This window comes from Diplotaxodon limnothrissa, linkage group LG12 (assembly GCF_057381915.1).
Source record: "Diplotaxodon limnothrissa isolate DT_005_m linkage group LG12, D_limnothrissa_male_GT1.1, whole genome shotgun sequence".
In the NCBI taxonomy this organism is placed as follows: domain Eukaryota; kingdom Metazoa; phylum Chordata; class Actinopteri; order Cichliformes; family Cichlidae; genus Diplotaxodon; species Diplotaxodon limnothrissa.
Genome location: NC_140607.1, coordinates 27238925 through 27258307, shown reverse-complemented (window position 1 = coordinate 27258307; position 19383 = coordinate 27238925). Strand labels below are relative to the sequence as shown.

At 41.6% G+C, this 19383-nt stretch overlaps 1 protein-coding gene across 3 annotated transcripts in view; it reads left to right on the top strand.

The window, feature by feature from the left end:
• Window positions 1-19383, top strand: part of sh2b3 (SH2B adaptor protein 3) — a 72391-nt gene that overhangs the window by 44840 nt on the left and 8168 nt on the right. For all 3 annotated transcript variants that reach the window (XM_085367409.1, XM_085367411.1, XM_085367410.1), the window contains exons 3-4: window positions 12836-12937; window positions 13892-13980. In XM_085367409.1, the coding sequence (XP_085223535.1) occupies window positions 12836-12937; window positions 13892-13980 (191 nt within the window). The remainder of the gene's footprint in view (window positions 1-12835; window positions 12938-13891; window positions 13981-19383) is intronic.

Here is a 19383-nt window from a genome sequence, read left to right as displayed (position 1 = left end):
CATATGAAGTATTTGTGTTGTCATTAAATGTCAACCATGCAAATGAACACATGACATCTGTGTAGCTTCCTGAAATTACTAAAATAAACATTGCTTGCATGTAGTTGACATTTCTAGTAGAGCTGGGCGATATGAGATTTTTTCATATCACGATATGTTTTTTTCATTTCAGGCGATAACGATATCTATCACGATATAAGCCAAATAACTATATTTGTAAGATTTAAATGTGCCGTTGCTCACAAGTAAAATGTGAAATAATCAGCAGCTTGTTTTTATTTAAATATTTATTTCCCATAATAAGTTCAACAGGGTAGATGTACTTAAGGAACATGAGACTTTTTCAGATAAATAAAGGCAAATATTGCAAACTACACAAAAGGCAGCCGCTAAAGCGTTTAAGTTTCAAAATAGAACAAACGAAACAGACTAAATTGTCAATTCCACTTAGAAACAAAATATTAATTCTAAAAATAAATCTTAGTTTGTTTTACAGAAGAACAGACAAAACTGACTAACTTTTGTCAATATCAAATAAACTGAGAACTAAAAGGAAATTCTCAATCTCTCCTTGTTGTATAGCTTAGCTTTTCAAACAGTTTTAACAGTTACTTTAGTCTGACAAAAGCCGAATGACGAATTAGCGCTTCCAGTCAGAGACTGAGGCTACGTCCACACGTACACGGGTATTTTTGAAAACGGAGATTTTCCGTTTTCGTTTTAAAAAATAATCCCGTCCACACATAAAGGCAGAAATGAAGGAAAACGCTGCTATGAACATGCCAAAGCAGCAGGTGGCGCTAGATTCCTAACCGTGCCGAAATGTTGGCCAATCAGAAGTCTAGAAGCCTCGGTGGGAAAAAGTAAACAAAGCTGCGGCATAGAAGCAGAACCGAGTCGTATGTGTGGAGGGACAGTAACTGTGTGTATATGTAAGCATTTAAACACTGCAGAGAGTAGAATTAACAGTATTGTAGAAATTCATTTCACCGAAACAATAACGTGGCGCACAGTGTGACGCATGCACCAGTTTATTGTATTTCCAGACTTGCTTTCGGCACAATTTACAGTGCACGCTACTCTGTTTTTTGTCAGACTTGAAATAGCCGAAATACCTTCACACCACGGAACTTCTATGGCTCTTCCGTTCGACAATCTCTCCGGCATTGGAACCATCATCTGTTTTCTCTTCGGTCACGCTCGGTTGATTTTTCTAGTCGGCACACTCATTTCCTCCATTACCCGCTGGCTCCATTACCCGCTGGCTGCTTCCCAAACAAACACACGTGCGGCTTGGCACTTGTGCTGTACGTAACAAGTCACGCGGACGTGACGCTGCGGCTGTGATTGGTTCGGCTCTGCGCTACTTAATTTGGATTGGCTGACCTTTTTTTTTTTTTTTTTGAGGACAAGAGCGGCGAAGTCTATCGCGATAGCTTAATTTCTCTATCGAGTAAAAGTTATATCGCGATACATATCGTTATCGTTCTATCGCCCAGCTCTAATTTCTAGTTATATCACAGACGTGCACATCTTTTCTCTCGTAGTTTAAAGCTAACATAGTAGTTTTGTACTGTTTTCTTAAAGAAGGCCTGGATGCAGACGCTCAGTAGGTAGTGCAGGTAGTCTCTCTTTAAGCCAGCTTTCTGCTGATTGGCTGACCCTCGCAAACAGAAGATTGAGTAGTAGCTGGGCGGGGCTTCTATGCCCACGGAGATAACTGTATCAGGGATACTCCCTGTCCCATCTGGCTCACAGGGGTTACTTTTATATAGGTTGACCTCATTCTCTGAAACGTGGGTCATTATAAACATTAACTTTAATATGTCAGAACATTAGGAACAGCAAAATCATTTCTTTTTAATGTAAAAAAATCACAACCAATTAGGTTTGGAAAGTTAGTTTGGATTTGTTTCGAATGCTTTTTATGGAAAAATATAATATCATTAGAAGGAAACTTGGCTGGTGTAGTTTCTTGGTATATTTTGGAACAATAACATTCTGTTGCACAGAAGAATGGATCAGGTTTTGGATATAGGTCTCTGCTTGTTTAGTAAGATTATTTTACTGCGCTGTGTGAGTCCTTTTAAATGGAATATCAAAGACAAGAAAAGCACAAAACAAATCGTCAGTGATCCCGATGTCAAACCGGGGGAAGTACAGGCCGATGTGTTGGTTACTGTGATTGAGGTCATGACCTCCCATGCTTGAAGAGGGTCTGATGGGTCGTGCTCTAACCATTTAAGCTGTGTGTGTGTGTGTGTGTGTGTGTGTGTGTGTGTGTGTGTGTGTGTGTGTGTGTGTGTGTGTGTGTAGGATAACTGTGCACATACAGTTTGCAGAATCTCTCCAGAGACCAGTTTGGTAACCCTGCAGAGTCTAAAGTCAGTGCAGCACACACACACACAATGCATGCACCCCAGACAGCGTTGGCTACGGTGACCCTCGGAGGGATAGAGGAATGTTGAGTGTCAGTCAGTTGCTGTGCCGACGGCCTTGAGAAAGGGACCCTGGGAAGATTGTTTTGGACTCCAAACATCCTGTGTGTCACCCGTGTGTGTGGGTGTGTGCGCACAGACTGTAGATCTGTTTGTGTGGGTGAGAGGTTGCATGGTTGCATCTGCTGTCGTGTCTCTGTTTGTTTGTGCGCTACTTTCACCAACTGTTTACACCTGCTGCCATGTGTGTAAACCAAGGTGAAAGAAGAGTCATTACAATGTCTGAAAATTACTTTGTGTTTGATTTTTTTTTTTTTTTTAAAGAAAAGTTATTTTAATAGTAATTTATGATAGTATGGTGAAAATAATTCTTTTGGTACTTTAATGATGATATAAAAGTTAAAAAAGCAGCTCACACGTTATTAAAGCATCTGTGTTTGTACAAATATGACCTGTAGGATTTGGATTAAATATGTAAAATAACCTATTTTAAAAAGTAATGCAAAAAGTACAAATATAATGAAAAATATAATAAAGGAGAGATTTTCAACTGTGGGGTTGCTGTAGCTCAGGGTAGAGCAGCTTATCTACTGATTGGAAGGTAGGCTCCCCCTAGTCTGCATCCCAAACATCCTTGGGCCAGATATTAACCCCAAGTTGCTCTCTGATGCATCCATCGGTATGAATGTGTGTGAATGGTAGTTAGTAAGCACTTAAAAGCATAGAAGACAGTGCTTGTGTGATTGGGGGAATGTGGCATGTTGTATACGGCGCTTTGAGTACTCCGGAAGAGTAGAAAAGTACTATATAAGAATCAGTCCATTTACCATTTAACTGCTAAAGATGCTGAGTAAGAACTGAAAAAATACTTATCTTCAATCAAAAATCGTTCCAAAAGACTTTCATTACAGTCCATTGATATTTGGGTTTTATGGGGGGGGGGGGGGGGGGGGCTGATGTAACCTATACATGGCAGTTATTACAAACTCAAGTTCATTTTTAGGAATTTGCAGCCCAGGATGTAGGCTGTATTGTCACTGCTGCATATCAGTGTTTCATATTTGTCATATCTGTGTGACTGCGTATGTTTGAAGTTGAAACATAGTAGTGAAAGTTGACTCAAAGTGAAAATTTGTGGTGTTGTATTATTACTGGCACTGATCACCATCAGCTTAATATTTCATAGTTGACATTCTCGTCCCAGAAAAACTGTATTATGAAAGGATTTACTTTAAATTGTCCTGCCATAATTACTTTGATTATCAGATAAACTGTAATTTATTTAGTTAAAAAATCAAAATGATGGATAAAACATGACTCAGAGAATGTCTTTAAACAGTCATATTCAATTTACGGTAATAAAAAGCGCCCCCCAAAAAACAATCCTGCTGCTGGACTTGATTAAATTTGACATTTTGGTTCAATAAAAGTCATAATCTCGTATGTTCTTTCATCACCATCTGGATTTTAAACAGAAACGTATAACTTTTAGCCAAGTGTCGTTCATGTGGGGATGTCAAAGCTTCAAAAGACAGTTTTGGTGGGTTTAATCCGTAAATAATGTCTAATATATTTCAATAAAAGATAAATGATAACAGTAACGAGCCCGAACAAGCTGACACTGACAAAGTGTCACTGATAATGTTGAACGTTGTGAAATAAGATGATTTCCGGCCTCATTAAAAAGGGAAGTTTAATTCTGAGCTAAATTAGAATTAAGCTCAGATAGCATCACAGAGGCGTGTGATTGGTCCCAAATTCGATCACCACCATGACAGTAGCGCATGCAGCTTTGCGAGCACTCAGCAGCATGTAGCCGCCCTTTAACACGGGCCAGAGGATCCACGCAACCAGTCCGGTATCAGTGTATATATGTTGTGTTTTACTGGTAAAACTTGAGCTTCTTTCTCTTGACTGTTTAAACCACCCACAATCAGATTGGATGCATCAATAATTTACAGAAAGTTGTCCTAAATAATTGCTAAAACAGTGAAAGTGGCAGTGTGCTGCAGCCTTGCGTTCTTCCGCAGTTGCAGGGTGAGGAACAGGCCATAGCCTCAAGGTCTGCTGGCAAAACAATGCAGCGAGCTGTCGAGACAAAGAGGAGCAGTAATTTAAGACATAAATGAAAAGCTTTCCCGTGGGCGCTATTGTATATTTACGCTTTCAATGTACTCAGTCTCTAGGGTTACTTGCGTCTGGATGTGGAGGAGGTCGATGCCAGGCAGTAGTTGGTACAAGCATAGATTTTGTGTGTTGATTTCTCTCTAGTAATCAATCAAGCTGTGTAGTTGCTCGCAGACCTCACAGACGGGGTTTGAAGTTTTTGTCTGGGAGGGGGAGAAAACAGCAGAAGTGAGAATGTGCTGCTGTGACTCACATTTAAAGCCCCGGTCGTGGACAATGCTAAACCGACATTTTTAATGCTTTTTATTTGGTGCAAAACGAATTCAAACATATCAGGGACAGTAAATACAGTGGGGCAAAAAAGTATTTAGTCAGCCACCGATTGTGCAAGTTCCCCCACCTAAAATGATGACAGAGGTCAGTAATTTGCACCAGAGGTACACTTCAACTGTGAGAGACAGAATGTGAAAAAAAAAAATCCATGAATTCACATGGTAGGATTTGTAAAGAATGTATTCGTAAATCAGGGTGGAAAATAAGTATTTGGTCAATAACAAAAATACAACTCAATACTTTGTAACATAACCTTTGTTGGCAATAACAGAGGTCAAACGTTTACTATAGGTCTTTACCAGGTTTGCACACACAGTAGCTGGTATTTTGGCCCATTCCTCCATGCAGATCTTCTCGAGAGCAGTGATGTTTTGGGGCTGTCGCCGAGCAACACGGACTTTCAACTCCCGCCACAGATTTTCTATGGGGTTGAGGTCTGGAGACTGGCTAGGCCACTCCAGGACTTTCAAATGCTTCTTACGGAGCCACTCCTTTGTTGCCCGGGCGGTGTGTTTTGGATCATTGTCATGTTGGAAGACCCAGCCTCGTTTCATCTTCAAAGTTCTCACTGATGGAAGGAGGTTTTGGCTCAAAATCTCACGATACATGGCCCCATTCATTCTGTCCTTAACACGGATCAGTCGTCCTGTCCCCTTGGCAGAAAAACAGCCCCATAGCATGATCTTTCCACCCCCATGCTTCACAGTAGGTATGGTGTTCTTGGGATGCAACTCAGTATTCTTCTTCCTCCAAACACGACGAGTTGAGTTTATACCAAAAAGTTCTACTTTGGTTTCATCTGACCACATGACATTCTCCCAATCCTCTGCTGTATCATCCATGTGCTCTCTGGCAAACTTCAGACGGGCCTGGACATGCACTGGCTTCAGCAGCGGAACACGTCTGGCACTGCGGGATTTGATTCCCTGCCGCTGTAGTGTGTTACTGATGGTGACCTTTGTTACTTTGGTCCCAGCTCTCTGCAGGTCATTCACCAGGTCCCCCCGTGTGGTTCTGGGATCTTTGCTCACCGTTCTCATGATCATTTTGACCCCACGGGATGAGATCTTGCGTGGAGCCCCAGATCGAGGGAGATTATCAGTGGTCTTGTATGTCTTCCATTTTCTGATGATTGCTCCCACAGTTGATTTTTTCACACCAAGCTGCTTGCCTATTGTAGATTCACTCTTCCCAGTCTAGTGCAGGTCTACAATACTTTTCCTGGTGTCCTTCGAAAGCTCTTTGGTCTTGGCCATGGCGGAGTTTGGAGTCTGACTGTTTGAGGCTGTGGACAGGTGTCTTTTATACAGATGATGAGTTCAAACAGGTGCCATTCATACAGGTAACGAGTGGGGGACAGAAAAGCTTCTTACAGAAGACGTTACAGGTCTGTGAGAGCCAGAGATTTTCCTTGTTTGAGGTGACCAAATACTTATTTTCCACCCTGATTTACGAATAAATTCTTTACAAATCCTACCATGTGAATTCATGGATTTTTTTTTTCACATTCTGTCTCTCACAGTTGAAGTGTACCTCTGGTGCAAATTACTGACCTCTGTCATCATTTTAAGTGGGGGAACTTGCACAATTGGTGGCTGACTAAATACTTTTTTGCCCCACTGTAGCTGTTACTGCATTCTCTGTTAATTATTATAACATCTAAAGCACTTCTGGATGGATGCAAACTGCATTTCGTTGCCCTGTACCTGTGCATGTGCAATGACAATAAAGTTGAATTCTATTCTATTCTATTCTATTCTATGTCACGAATCAACAGGCCTCTGCACAAAGTTGTGCAAAAGGACCCCACTCCTCTCGCATCACACTGTAGTGCTGCTTGTGTTTTTAGGTGTTTTGCATCACTTCGACATCACTTTGCATGTCTTTATGGACATTGCACTTTAAAAAAAAAAAATTTTCCATCATCAGACAGTAGTTTCAGAACAGAGCATTGTCAGGGCTACATAGCTTCAGGGGCTGTTTCCTACTTGTACTCACACCAATGTTAAGTCGACATAGTAACCAGCTGGCAGTGTGCTGAGCAGCAGCTACAAAAGAGCACTATGTGTGGGTTTTTTTGTTGTTGTTGGGGTTTTTTAATGGTATCATATAGAGCAGCGGTGTTAAACATAAGGCTCGGGGGCCAGAATCGGCCCCACTGGACTGCTCTGGAAAAAAGGAGTGCATAGATTTTAGTTTTAACTATATTTTCATAACTTTTACAATTTCTCTATTGATAAAGATTCCTAATTACACCAAAGCAATTAAGCAATTGATAAACAGTTAAATGATAACTGTTCAACATTTACTGTATTAATTTGTGGGGTTTTTTACTGTGGGTTTACAGGACAGTCTGGCCAACTTTACACAGTTATAATTTTTTTTGATGGTCCGGCCCCTTTGATCATAATAGTCAGTACTTTGTTTTAATGCTGTTGTTGCACATGTGGTTAATAAAGCCAGGCCCATTTTTAGACCTAATTCTTGCTAACATGGCTGTTGCTTATGGGGGTATTTTTAAAAATCCTGAGGACACAAGTTCATATATTTACGTCTACATCAGTCATTGTACATGTAGGTCAGTTGTGCTAGACATAGGCAGTACCTGTCTGAACATAGGTACCACCAAAAAAACCAAAACTTGCTTCTGTGATGCTGGTTCCTGCAGTGTAAAGATACAAAACATGGTAGTCTTGTTTAAAAAATTATAGGAACAATAAAAACGTTTTTATGGGTAGAAAGCTGCTATTTTTAGTCCGTTTGTATCCCTTACATGATCATTGTGCATCTTTTTGGGCAGGCTAATGTTTCCTCATCTTCTCAACACTAATGTGTTCCATAAGTTACAAAATGAAGATAATTTTATATTCATAGAGAACTGAAACTAGAGTTTGAGACCATAAACTCATGAGGAAAGTATTTAAAAAGGCCACAAATCGATACTTTATGTTGTGAACTTCTTTTTTTGTTTCTTCGATCCTGCTGGAAGTTAGAAAGATCGCAGTGTTGAATCTCTTCCTCATAGCATCTGTGGCTGTGGTTGTCTTTTATATACGGTTTATGACACTAACAAGACTGCTGTGTTCTTTCCTTTGACTCTGCCGAGGGAGGGGCGGGGGTCGCCACGGGTGAGCAGAAAGAAAAAGAGACCTAGACCTCTGCACTTCTTTGAGAGCTTTAAAACATTAACACTCACGCAGTTCGTAAATGCTCTGACTGTTTTCCCACATTACTCACCGGTTCTGTTGGAGATGGGTCCAGATTTAAAAATGAAAGAAAAACAGCAAAGACTGCGCCTTGTGTGTGTGTGTGTGTGTGTGTGTGTGTGTGCGCGTGTGCGTGCGTACACTCTCCAGGGAGTATTACAGGCTGCAGCAGTTTGCAGTAATAGGAAATGCGCTGTGAGCTTGAACTTGCTCCCTCGATGAAGTTGATTCACAGAAATCAGGCCTGTTACGTTGTTGCTCAACCAGTCAGACATCTGCTGAATGTTTTTTCTTCTTCTGTTTTTTTCCCCTCCACAGACACACATGGTTCCTCAAAGATGCTCCTAGTCAGGCTCTCATTCATATTCACACAATAAATTCTTCTCAATGAGTCACTCTCTGCGCGAATGTTCACCAACACACACACCCAGAGTGAGAGTGACTGATAGCATTAGTTGCACATCCGGTGCAGTTTTAACTTGCATTTGTAAATTAGTCTGCAGCTGCAGTCAATCTGCCTGTTGCTTTCTTGATTAACTGCATGCCGTGTTAAATGATAAAAAAACAACAACAACGTACAAATGTCTCTCTTCTTCTTTTTTGGGGCTGCAGATGCTCAGACTCTAGTGCAAAGCTCAAATATAATCTCTTTAGATCATTTTAAGTAGAAAGAAGCTGACAAAATGATAAAGAGATATTTTATTCTTCCTTTGATGAGCTGATGATATTCGAGCCACCGATTTATCACGCATCCCTGCTTTGGCACGATGCATGAGGTGGCGTAAAAGAGGCTGAGGTTGAGTCAAACAGAAAAACAAACAGAAATGTGGCACATAGATCAGATTTCAGATAGATCAAAGAAGGGGTATCGGAGGGGTCACATGTAGGTACGCACTCCCAGATAATCATCACCTGAATCCTCTGAGCTTTACAGTAAGTTTCACCTCATTGCTTGGCTGCCCAGGCTCAAGCTTTACTGTTGTGGTTCATTATCGAGGTGAGCTCTACAAATCCCCCTGCTCAGTGCTCAGCACCGAGACAGTCAGCGACTCACCGATCCACACTGAAGTATTTAGCAGATATTTCCCTCGGGAGTTGGTAGAGACCAAAAGCAGAGCTAAGACAGAGTGAATATTGAATTCAGCAAGACTTGAAATGAGCCATGATGTTGGCTCTGTGGCTGCCAGATGTGTTGGTAGCAACTGACCTATAAGGTGATGTTTAAAACTTGTGTTCACTGCCCCCAAGTGGCCAAAGAAAAGCAGGATTATTCAGTGCACAGTTTTGTCACTTCTTATTTCTAAATTAATAATCCATTTTTTAAACTTTGATTAATATTAGCTTTCAAACTCAGCTTCCAATTTGTTATCAGACAACATGATTATTTTCATACGAATCTTGTAAAAAAAACACCATTTTTTTGCATTGTTGTTTTTCTCTTAGACTGTATATTTATGTCATCTTTCTGGCTTTATCTCAATCTTTCTACAGGGGAAATTATTAGAAAGCCTGAAACTTGTAACGCTGATGTAAATTTCTGTGAACATACTCGACTGAAATACAGCTGCGGCAGCAATTTGGTGCGAGCTCCCTTTAATCGGTTCCTCTTGCACTGACTCAGGTTCTCTAAATGAGTCACATCCTTGACCTGTCTGCGTCATTGTGCTTTTTAGTGATAATATTAGACACTGTGGTTGAAACTCATAGCATTAAGGGTTGTGAGGGAGAAAGGTAACTATTCTTTTGATGATTGCGCTCCTGTGTTGTTTTATGCGTGTGCAAAAGATTAACATATGCATTCCTCGGGCTCATGCACTGTCACATGCGCTCAAACTCATGCGGTGCACAAAGCAGTGGAATTTGTCCTCCCTGCACTTTCTTTTGCCCTCCGTTCCTCCCTCTTACCCACCCACCCGATGCCGTGTCTTTTACTGTCTTGTCTGTTTCCTTTCGCTGCTTCTGCTCTCTCACGGTGCTGATTTAGTTAGCTTCCATTATTGTGCAAGTCTGTTTAATTACACAGTTTCACTTCGCGGGCAATTTGATGCTCTTCGTCTGGCTGATGATGTGCTTTTCACAGGAACTGAACAGATCATGTGAAGAAATGCTTCACAGCATGGACTACACCGGAGTTCACTTAGTTGTGACGCATTTATTAAGGCACTTGCAGCACTAACTGCTGCACTTCGGAGATCCACTTCGTCTTGCAGTTCGACAGCATGGCTGACAAAGAAAACAAGCAGATACAAATCACCATTTCTGGTCAAAACGTTAAGACAAAAAGCTGAATTTAATGCACAGATGCAGACAGTCATGCAGTCTGGAAACCCACAGGCTAACTTCTCGCATTGGCTATGAACACAGATTAATTTGATAAAGATAAATTGATGTCAGTGCTTTTGAGATTACATTTCTGCGTGTGCACTATTTACCTTCATGCAACCAATGCTCCCTTAAATATGTTTGCTTAGTATTTAAATGCACTGGCATTTATATAGCAGTATTTACCACTCAAAGCACCTGCAAGCCACATTTAGCCATTCAGTGCTTTCTTTTGTACACTTCACACACCTTATCTAGTTCTCATACCTGAAAAATTTGGAATCATCAGTAAAGCCAACATGTATGTCTTCTGAGCCGAAGGCCGAAGGAGAACATGCAAACTCCACACAGAAATATAACTTGGATCGTTGCAGAAATCTTGTCCCTTACATGAGACAGATTCAACAATTTAGGATTTGCGTTTTGAAACGTTTGTCAAACACAGCTGGGTGTGACAGATGTTAGCTTGGACTGAGGGGAGTTTGCGGGCCACACTTTTTAATAATTGTCAGATAAATCGATAAGGTAAAGAGTCACGAGTTGTCACTATAGCTTGTGATTACGTTCACTCTTAAATTTTGCTCTTTATCTCCAATTTTGGATTATTGTGAAAATAATCAGAAGTTCAATCCAGAACTTTGCTTTTCTCATATTCTGTTCTGTATGACCAAGTTTGCACTCGCACACATGCAGTAACAGAAACTAGTGATGAGAGCCGTGTTCTTCTTCATGACGCCTGACTACTAAATGTCAAGGTTTGACAGGATTTGACATTTCCAGTTGTCAAACATGAAAATACTGTATGCAGCTGACACGCTGTAGTTTTTAAACTTTTCATAGTAGCTGCTGATGTTCTTGTCTACATGTGTTTCTCTCAGTTGTCACTCAGCCTTCGTTTCAGCAGTGACTTCTGTCCCAGACATGCCGCGGGCACTTTACACATGGCTGACTGAGTCATTCGTCCATGCATGTGTGTTTGTTTATGCCGTTGGCTCTGTTACCACTCGTTTGGATGTAGGGGTTCGGAGGCTCTTCAGAGCTGTTTTAGTGGATTTTTTGTGTGTGTATCTGTTCAGCATTCTTTAAAAATAAATTTTTTCCCCCAAAAATGTGTCTTCGTGGATTGTTTTAAAAAATAAAAACTAAAGCGAGGTCCAGTGCAAACTGCTCCAGGTAAAGTATGTCACAAGTCAGCAACAGCTGTGTGGAGTCATATGAAAGCAGCCTGGGATGGAGTATTTTTGCTTTCAAGATCCTTTCGCATCATCATCCTTTTGTCCAGCTGGCTTCAGGTTCACCTGACTGGGAGGGGATTTTGAGAAGTTTAAAATATGTGTATTTTTTAATAATAATAATAATAATACATTTTATTTGAGGGCGCCTTTCAGAAACCCAAGGTCACCTTACAAAAAACACAATTAATAAAAGGAACAGTAGTCATAAAATACATAAAATAAGTTACAATTTTAGTATATTGAAGCCTGGATCCTTTCTGGTTTTGTTGGTGGTTAATAAACTCGCAGTGTCATAAGTTCATGCTGAGGGCCTCGGGTCAAACAGCCACCAGAAAGCCCCTCATATCTCATTTAGGTTTCTTCAAACACAGCCAGCCTTCAAGCCCCGCTGCGGGAGCTTGCGTCACGCTCGTTTGTGTCCCGTGGTATTTTTAGCCTAATTGGTCAACATTAAAATAAATCTACAGAGGTGATCGCACAAGTGCAAACTGCCTCTAATCAAAATAGAAAAAGGCCCCAGTGCACAAACGAGTCCTTACTTGGCAGCCTTCTTAAATGTTACCCATGACAGCCAGATTGAGCTGAGTAGTACACAGTGTTGCATGACATCCTTTTTTGGGGGGCAATTTCCTGTTTGGAACAGTCTCTACTTCTCAGAAAAGGAAAACCAAATGAGTAACAAATCTACACAGACCATGAAAGTTTGACCACTGCACGCTTTAAGCTAAGTTAAAGAAGACGTTTGCGTGGAAAAAATGTTTCCATTTTGTTTAAAAGACGATGGGCTGATTGTGTTTTTCTTATAATACTTGAGTGTTGAAATGTGATGTATGTCACCGACACATCATCTGCTATGCAAAAACAATGGAGGTAAAAGGATTTTCTTTGAAAAACCAGGCTTCCTCGTACACTACCTGCAGCAACCCTGACCTGTTTCTTTCAAAGAATTTGGCACATGCTCATATCTGATGACTCATTTTGCACTTTTGATACTTGCACAAGCCCATTTAAAAATGTGTTAAAGATTATCAGGCCAGCTTATGAGGAAGGTTGACGGCGTGCATACAATTGTGAAACCCTTTTTTTTTTCTCCGTTTCTTTCCCTTTTATGTGTTCATCAGAGGAATTACTCTCATGTATCAGACGCTAATTATGTACTCACTGTGTGTTTCAGGCCTCCAGTCCCAAGCTGACGACTCACTGCTCAGATATCCAAGAGGTCCGGCGTTGCAACCGGCTGGAGATGCCTGACAACTTTAACACGTTTGTTCTAAAGGTTTGTACACGATTACAGCTAAATGGAAAAATGATGCTTCCTAAGAGAAGCTGTAGTTTGGGACTCTGACCGCTGAGTTGTTTATATCCACATTGCTTAGATCTTCACCGTTCAGCCAGAACAGGATAAACACTGTCATTTCAAAACTCACAAAGTGGACTGACAAAGTAGACGTTGCTGGTTTGAAGTGAAACGATATTCCACCATAAAGTCTCTTTTTTTTACCCACCAGCTGCTCAGCTCTCCATCAAACATAAACCCACTCAAACAGACAGCGGTGTTGCTGCACTCCAGCCGTTTTTTTTTATTTTATCTGCAGCGATATTTGAATGGCATTTTGTTTGTTTATCGAGCACATTCGTGCACAGCAGAGGATTACAGCCTTTGTTCACAGCGAAGAAGCAAACTACAAAGTTTTCACAGCCACAGGAGCGAGTATTTGATAGCGGTTTTGCACATCAGTGGTGAAAAGTGTTAACTTTCACTGTTGTCTTCTTTTTTAGTAAATTTAACAAAAAGCTCTCATGCCTTTGTTTTTTATTTCAAAAGTTCTGCTTCACCCAGAGGCTCTTGATATTGATAGTATCTCTCCTTACCAAGGAAATGCTTTCCTGTAGCAGGTGCAGGCAGCTTTTCTTTGTTTTTAATTGGAGCACAGTAAGCACACCTTCCCTCGAGCTATTTGCCTTTTTAACAGTAAACCTTTTGAAATTTAACAGAACATTTTGTTATGAGGGTTTTTTTTCTTCTTTGTACTTATTAAATTGCGGTGGTTACATTAGTATGCAGTGTTTTATTGCCCTGTGCTTTCCTTCCTGTTACACTATTAATTCTGTTGTAGTGAAAATAAACGAAAAAGCTCTAAGTAAGTGCAGAGGTTCAGGGCATTTTATGCATTTGCATCATGTCCATTTTGTGTAGCCTGTTTTTTTTTAAGCATCTTTATCTCTGCAGGTTAATCGAGGTAGCCTGATATTTGAGACGGACAACGAGCAGCAGGTCAGCTCCTGGACCACAGAGCTAAAAGAGTGCATCAGCAGCAGGTGAGAGATGTGTAAACACAAAACAAGGACAGATGTTTGTGTGATCTGCCTTACACGTGTCTCATTTCTTTACCCGTTCTTTGTTTTTATGAGTGTAAATTGACTGAAGATCGAATCAAAAACTAAATATCACACAAGAGACTCAAAGTATATTCAGTCAAGCTCTGTAACGTCACAGAGGAGTAGCGACAGGTCTGCAACCCCCTGGTAACCTAGAGAAAACTTTGTTTATGGTTTAAAGTGTAGAAGATTACATTTATCAATCACATTAGTTATATAGTGCAGAACGAGCATTTTTATTCTCAGCTTGCTGTGGGTACTTCCTTGCTGTACTTTCACTTCTGAGTGGAAAGTGGAGACACACTGACGTGCCAGCTTTGGCCAATCTCAGCTTTGTTGACTGATATCAGTACATTGGTAGTGTTAGGTAGCATTTTTAAAATGATATTTTTAAAAAGTCAAAAAATCTTACCTGCCAAATTGTTATTTTAAACACGAGCGTCAGCCCAGAAATTCACATCGCGAGAGGAAATATTTAACACTTGGCTGTTTTTAGTGTTTGTGGGTGTGTTGGATGTTTACTTGTCCTGAGGTATGTGTTTGCAAAAGGAAGTGAGAATAAATGTTGATGTATGTGCATATGTAGACAAACAGGTGTGTGTGTGTGCGGCCTCGAGCGTATTTATCTTTTCTTGAACTGCACAGTTTGTATTCGCTCTGGTTTGTCCGTACAGCTTTGTGCTGGTTTCAACTTTACTGCATTTGAAGTATTCCTCCTAACTGATCAGTCAACAGCACCATTAGTCAACTTAGTGCTCGCTGCACACCTTTGAGAGGTAACGTATGATGTTTAGAGGGAACGTGTAGCAGTAAATGTAGCTTTTCAAAGGTTAAAGTAGGAGACGGCTTTAAGAGCCCTGAAGGCCCTGTTATTAAGATCTTTCATGTGGTGCTTCATTTCCTATCAATTCTCTACTTTGCACGGAAAGAATGAAGAAATCTCTTTGAATTTTAAAGAAATGGGAAAAGTAAGAAGAGTAGAAGTCATGCAAGAAGACAGAATTATCAGTCATCTTCTAAAAGGAGATGCAGACCGCACTGTTGAAGCTACTTCTGTTAAGCAGTAATCAGTGCAAACTGTACTCACAGGAATACCCAATCCTGGAATAAAACTTAGTGGTACACAGGTTTTCTGTTTCTTGTTATAAAGACAATCTCTGTCTATTTGTGTGTGTCAGTGTGCGTTTCTCTGAAAGGAAGTGTGGGGGAGGTCTGAGAATCTCGGGGCATTTCTCGTTTCTGCAGATATCTGGAAGTGCACACACTCTAAAAACAAACAAACAATGAACTTAGAAAAAGAACTGCCGTTAAATTTGAATAAATGTCTTAAAGTAAGTACATGTTAGATTCTTCAAGGCTTTGTTTAGAGCCGCAGCTGGCCTGCATGTTGCATTAATTGAATGGAAGCAGCCCACAAATGCGTTGGAGCTGGAAGATGTTCAGATGAAAGAAGGGCTGTTCAGAAACAATCATATGATTCTGGATCAACTTTTGCTGCAGTGTTGCGTTAAAAATAAAATAAAGGACGTACAGAAATAACAGTCCAGTGTTGTAAAATCAAGTGTGTAATACTTTGCATCTGATAATCCTTTGAATGCATTATCTGGACCTTTGAAAACAGCTTGTTTTTGTCTAAATTCTCACTAATATCATCTAAAAGCTGGTTTAGTGTTTGTAACTTCACCAAGCAACACTTGGATCATCGTGACTCTGCAGTGCTGTTCAGACACGCCTCAAATGTAAATATTAATTTTTACAATTACACTTGAGCTTTACTTTCACGGTCCAGATACCAAATCTAACAAAGCATTGTTTCTTATGTGAAGCAGAGTCATTCTTAATCCTTTTAACAGCATCCATACTTTTCCTATCAGTACAACTCACAATGTCTACTGTGGAAAAGGCTTGTTGTCCAAAAGTCCGTGGTTTTATTTGTGCGATTCATCATGCAGAGACTACAGAGGACCTCAAAAGGCACACAACACTTGGTGAGACATCAGGGAAGCAGTGTGAGGGAAATAAACTCGCATTTTTCTTCAGATGTGGTAGGTGTAGCGTGCTTTAAGTGTGCTGAGGGCTAAATTTTATTCCTTGAAGATTTGCTGACTGTGTGAAATGATGTCCATACTCAGGGAAAAAATGATTGTCACAAAGATAGAAGAACAAGAATGGACACACACACATACACAGTGAGAAGTAAAGTCTTCCTGTTATTCATTGCTCTGCAAACTCAAGTCAGCATTTAAGCAGGATTTTACTCCAACTTCCTTCTTTAACCTTCCCGTTCTCATCTGTCGGGAAGCGGCACACACAAGCGGCCCAGATATACCACTTGTGTGTGCGTGTATGAGAGAGAGAGCGAGCAGTGAAACAGAAGAAATGTAAGTTCAGATCTCAACTGGACTCACTTCCCGTCTGTGGCTTTGTTTGCCTTCAGCCTGCAGACTCACCTCACCAGCACATCCTTGTGAGGACCCTCAGTAGTGTAATGCATTTCCTAGCCTGCTGGTAAGCAGATAGAAGTCTGTAGGCAATGTTTGGCCTTCTGTCAAAAATATTAGGCCCCACTTTTTCATTATTTTATTTTGTAAAAAGCTCAACTTTCAGTTTTTATACTGTGCGTCTAACTGTTTGCATAATGTCCCAGAAATTCAACAGTAGTTGCAAATGTAGAAGTTGGTTGCCTGATATTGTGCAACTCTTTAACCAGTTTGTGTAGTACACTATGTCTTGACGCGTACTCAAATACATCTGCTGATTCGGAGTGTTAAACATTAAAGCTGCAGACAGCTTACAGTTTTTAGATTATGTCATCTTGGCTGTTGAGCTGTGATATGCAAACTGCATTGAAGTCGTTCTGGGGGTCCATTCTAACAACATGGAGCCACGCCAGTGACATTTTTGATATGTTGTAGATTAGTTTGAAGCTGACACAGTGTCTAAGCTCGCAACTCAGTGTTACGTTCAAGTCCACAGCTGCAAAGTCCTGAAGGGCTTTCAATGTAGCGCTTCACTTTATAAAAGCCCCACCAGTGAAATGGGGAGACCGCAGCTTACATATTGAGGTTTGATGACGATGCAGGTCAAGTGAATAAGGTCGCAGTCACACACTCCTAGAGATCGATCTATGAACATCTGCCAACCACTGCTTGTTAGGGAAAAATGAGTATTTCCCAACCAGTTGCGAGTTGCTGTTGCAGGTTCACCTTCAAATTAAGAGCTGCACCTTTTGGTGGCTCCAGTGCTGATTGCACAACTTTTACTTTGAAGGAGAACCTTCTCATTTTTGTTATGCATTGCACTTTTTCAAGTTCTACTACAGCTGACTTAGTACTTAGTGAATTTTTGCGGGCAAACATGAAAAGCTACAGACAGCCACGGCAATCCGCCAGCAGCCAAAGCAGACACTAGAGCCAGAAACCTCCAGGAAACACTGCCAACCAGTCGGGGAATACACATTTTTCCATAGCAATATGTGATTATATCGCATCCATTATGACAAACAGCTGTTTGGTTACAAGAGAAATCTCAAAAAACAAATGACAATTTGCAAAACAATTTGCATCTCAGTCACAAATATAGAGTAATATTATAGAAGTATAGTATTAAATTAGCTATTTTTAATAGCTAGCAAGTAAAGGCTAAGACTCTTCTTTTGGGTCGAAAATTGGTCGACGCATCGGGCAGTGGACGACCCGAGGGCTTTTCTCCACTGTCGTCATTAAGGGTTGCCGATCATCATCTTCGCCCTGATTCAGTCGATACTGAGATTCACTTGCTGTTTCCGTAGCAATTGGAGTTTTTACAGGGTGGGGTTGCTAGCCCCATGCCCAACCCTCCTCCTTTCTCATCCGGGCTTGGGACTGGCAATGGCAGAGACTATTGGCCCAGCTTCTATATGAATTTGACTCGTACCGTATGGACATCTTGGGCATCTCAGAAATGCGATGGGCAGGAAGTGGGAAGATGGTTAGTGATGGAAAGATGGTGCTCTACTCTGGCCATGCCCAAGACCATGCACGTGGCGTGGGCTTCATCCTCTCGCGACGTGCAACAACATCATTGCTGGCCTGGAAGCCCATTTCAGACCGCCTAACCTTAGCTCGTTTCCAAGCTAGGCATGTGAAAGTCACAATTCTTCAAGTATATGCTCCAACAGAAGAGGCTGACGATACTGACAAGGATGGGTTCTATGCGATGCTCCAGGATGCCATTGACAACTCCCCGCGTCATGATTTGCTGATCGTGGGCGGAGATTTCAACGCGCAAATAAGCAGTAACCGGGATGGCCTGGAATCGACTATCGGCCCGTTTGGAATCGCAGCAATGACAAATGAAAACGGTAGGCGGCTGATCTCGTTCTGTGCGGCAAACCTGCTGACCATCAAGAACACCTTCTTCGGCCACAAGCGGATACACAAGGCGACGTGGAAGGCCCCCGGTGGCAGATATACAAGCGAGATCGACTACATCTGCATATCATCCCGCTGGGCATCCACCATTAGCGATGTTAGAGTGTGGCGTGGAGCCGACATTGACTCGGATCACTGCCTGCTAATTGCCAAATGTAAACTTCACCTGAAGCGCCTCCAACCACGACTGCAGCGGCCAAGTCCTTTTAACATTCAACGCCTAAAAGATGCAAATACGGCAGCAGAATTTCAACTCGAATTGAGAAACCGCTTCCAGCTCCTTGCTGCGGAAGGAAATAACAACAAAAATCCAGATACACCCTGGGATGAGCTAAAAGAGGCTGTGGTCGGTGCAGCAGAATCGAAGATTGGTCGCCGACGGGGCGGCTTTAAGGAGCGCTGGATCTCCGACCGTTCATGGGAACTTATAGATCAACGTCGCTTGGCAAAGTCAGTTCGGGACCAGGTGGCCTTTGACCCACATGCTTCTGCAGACCAGCGTGAGAGGGCCATGGCCACCTACCAAGACCTTGCCCGACAGGTCAAACGCAGCTGCCGGCGTGACAGGCGTGAATGGATCGAAGCTAAAGGCATCGAAGCCCAAGAAGCAGCCGATCGGAACGACACCCGAACCTTATATCGCATTGTACGAGATCTAACTGGGGCTCGTGGTGGCCGCGGTGTTCCAATCCGAGACAAAAATGGACGTGTCCTCCTTACTGCAGCTGAACAAGAACAACGATGGGTCGAACACTTCCGCGATACTCTGAACCAACCTGAGCCACCCCAACGGTTCGAGGCCGAAGACCTGGCACCTTCCATGGATCTTCTTCCTGTCGATATCGGACAAATCAGCATCACTGAAGTCAAGACAGCGATCCGACTCCTCAAGAGTGGAAAGGCCGCAGGCCTGGACGAAATCCTCGCCGAA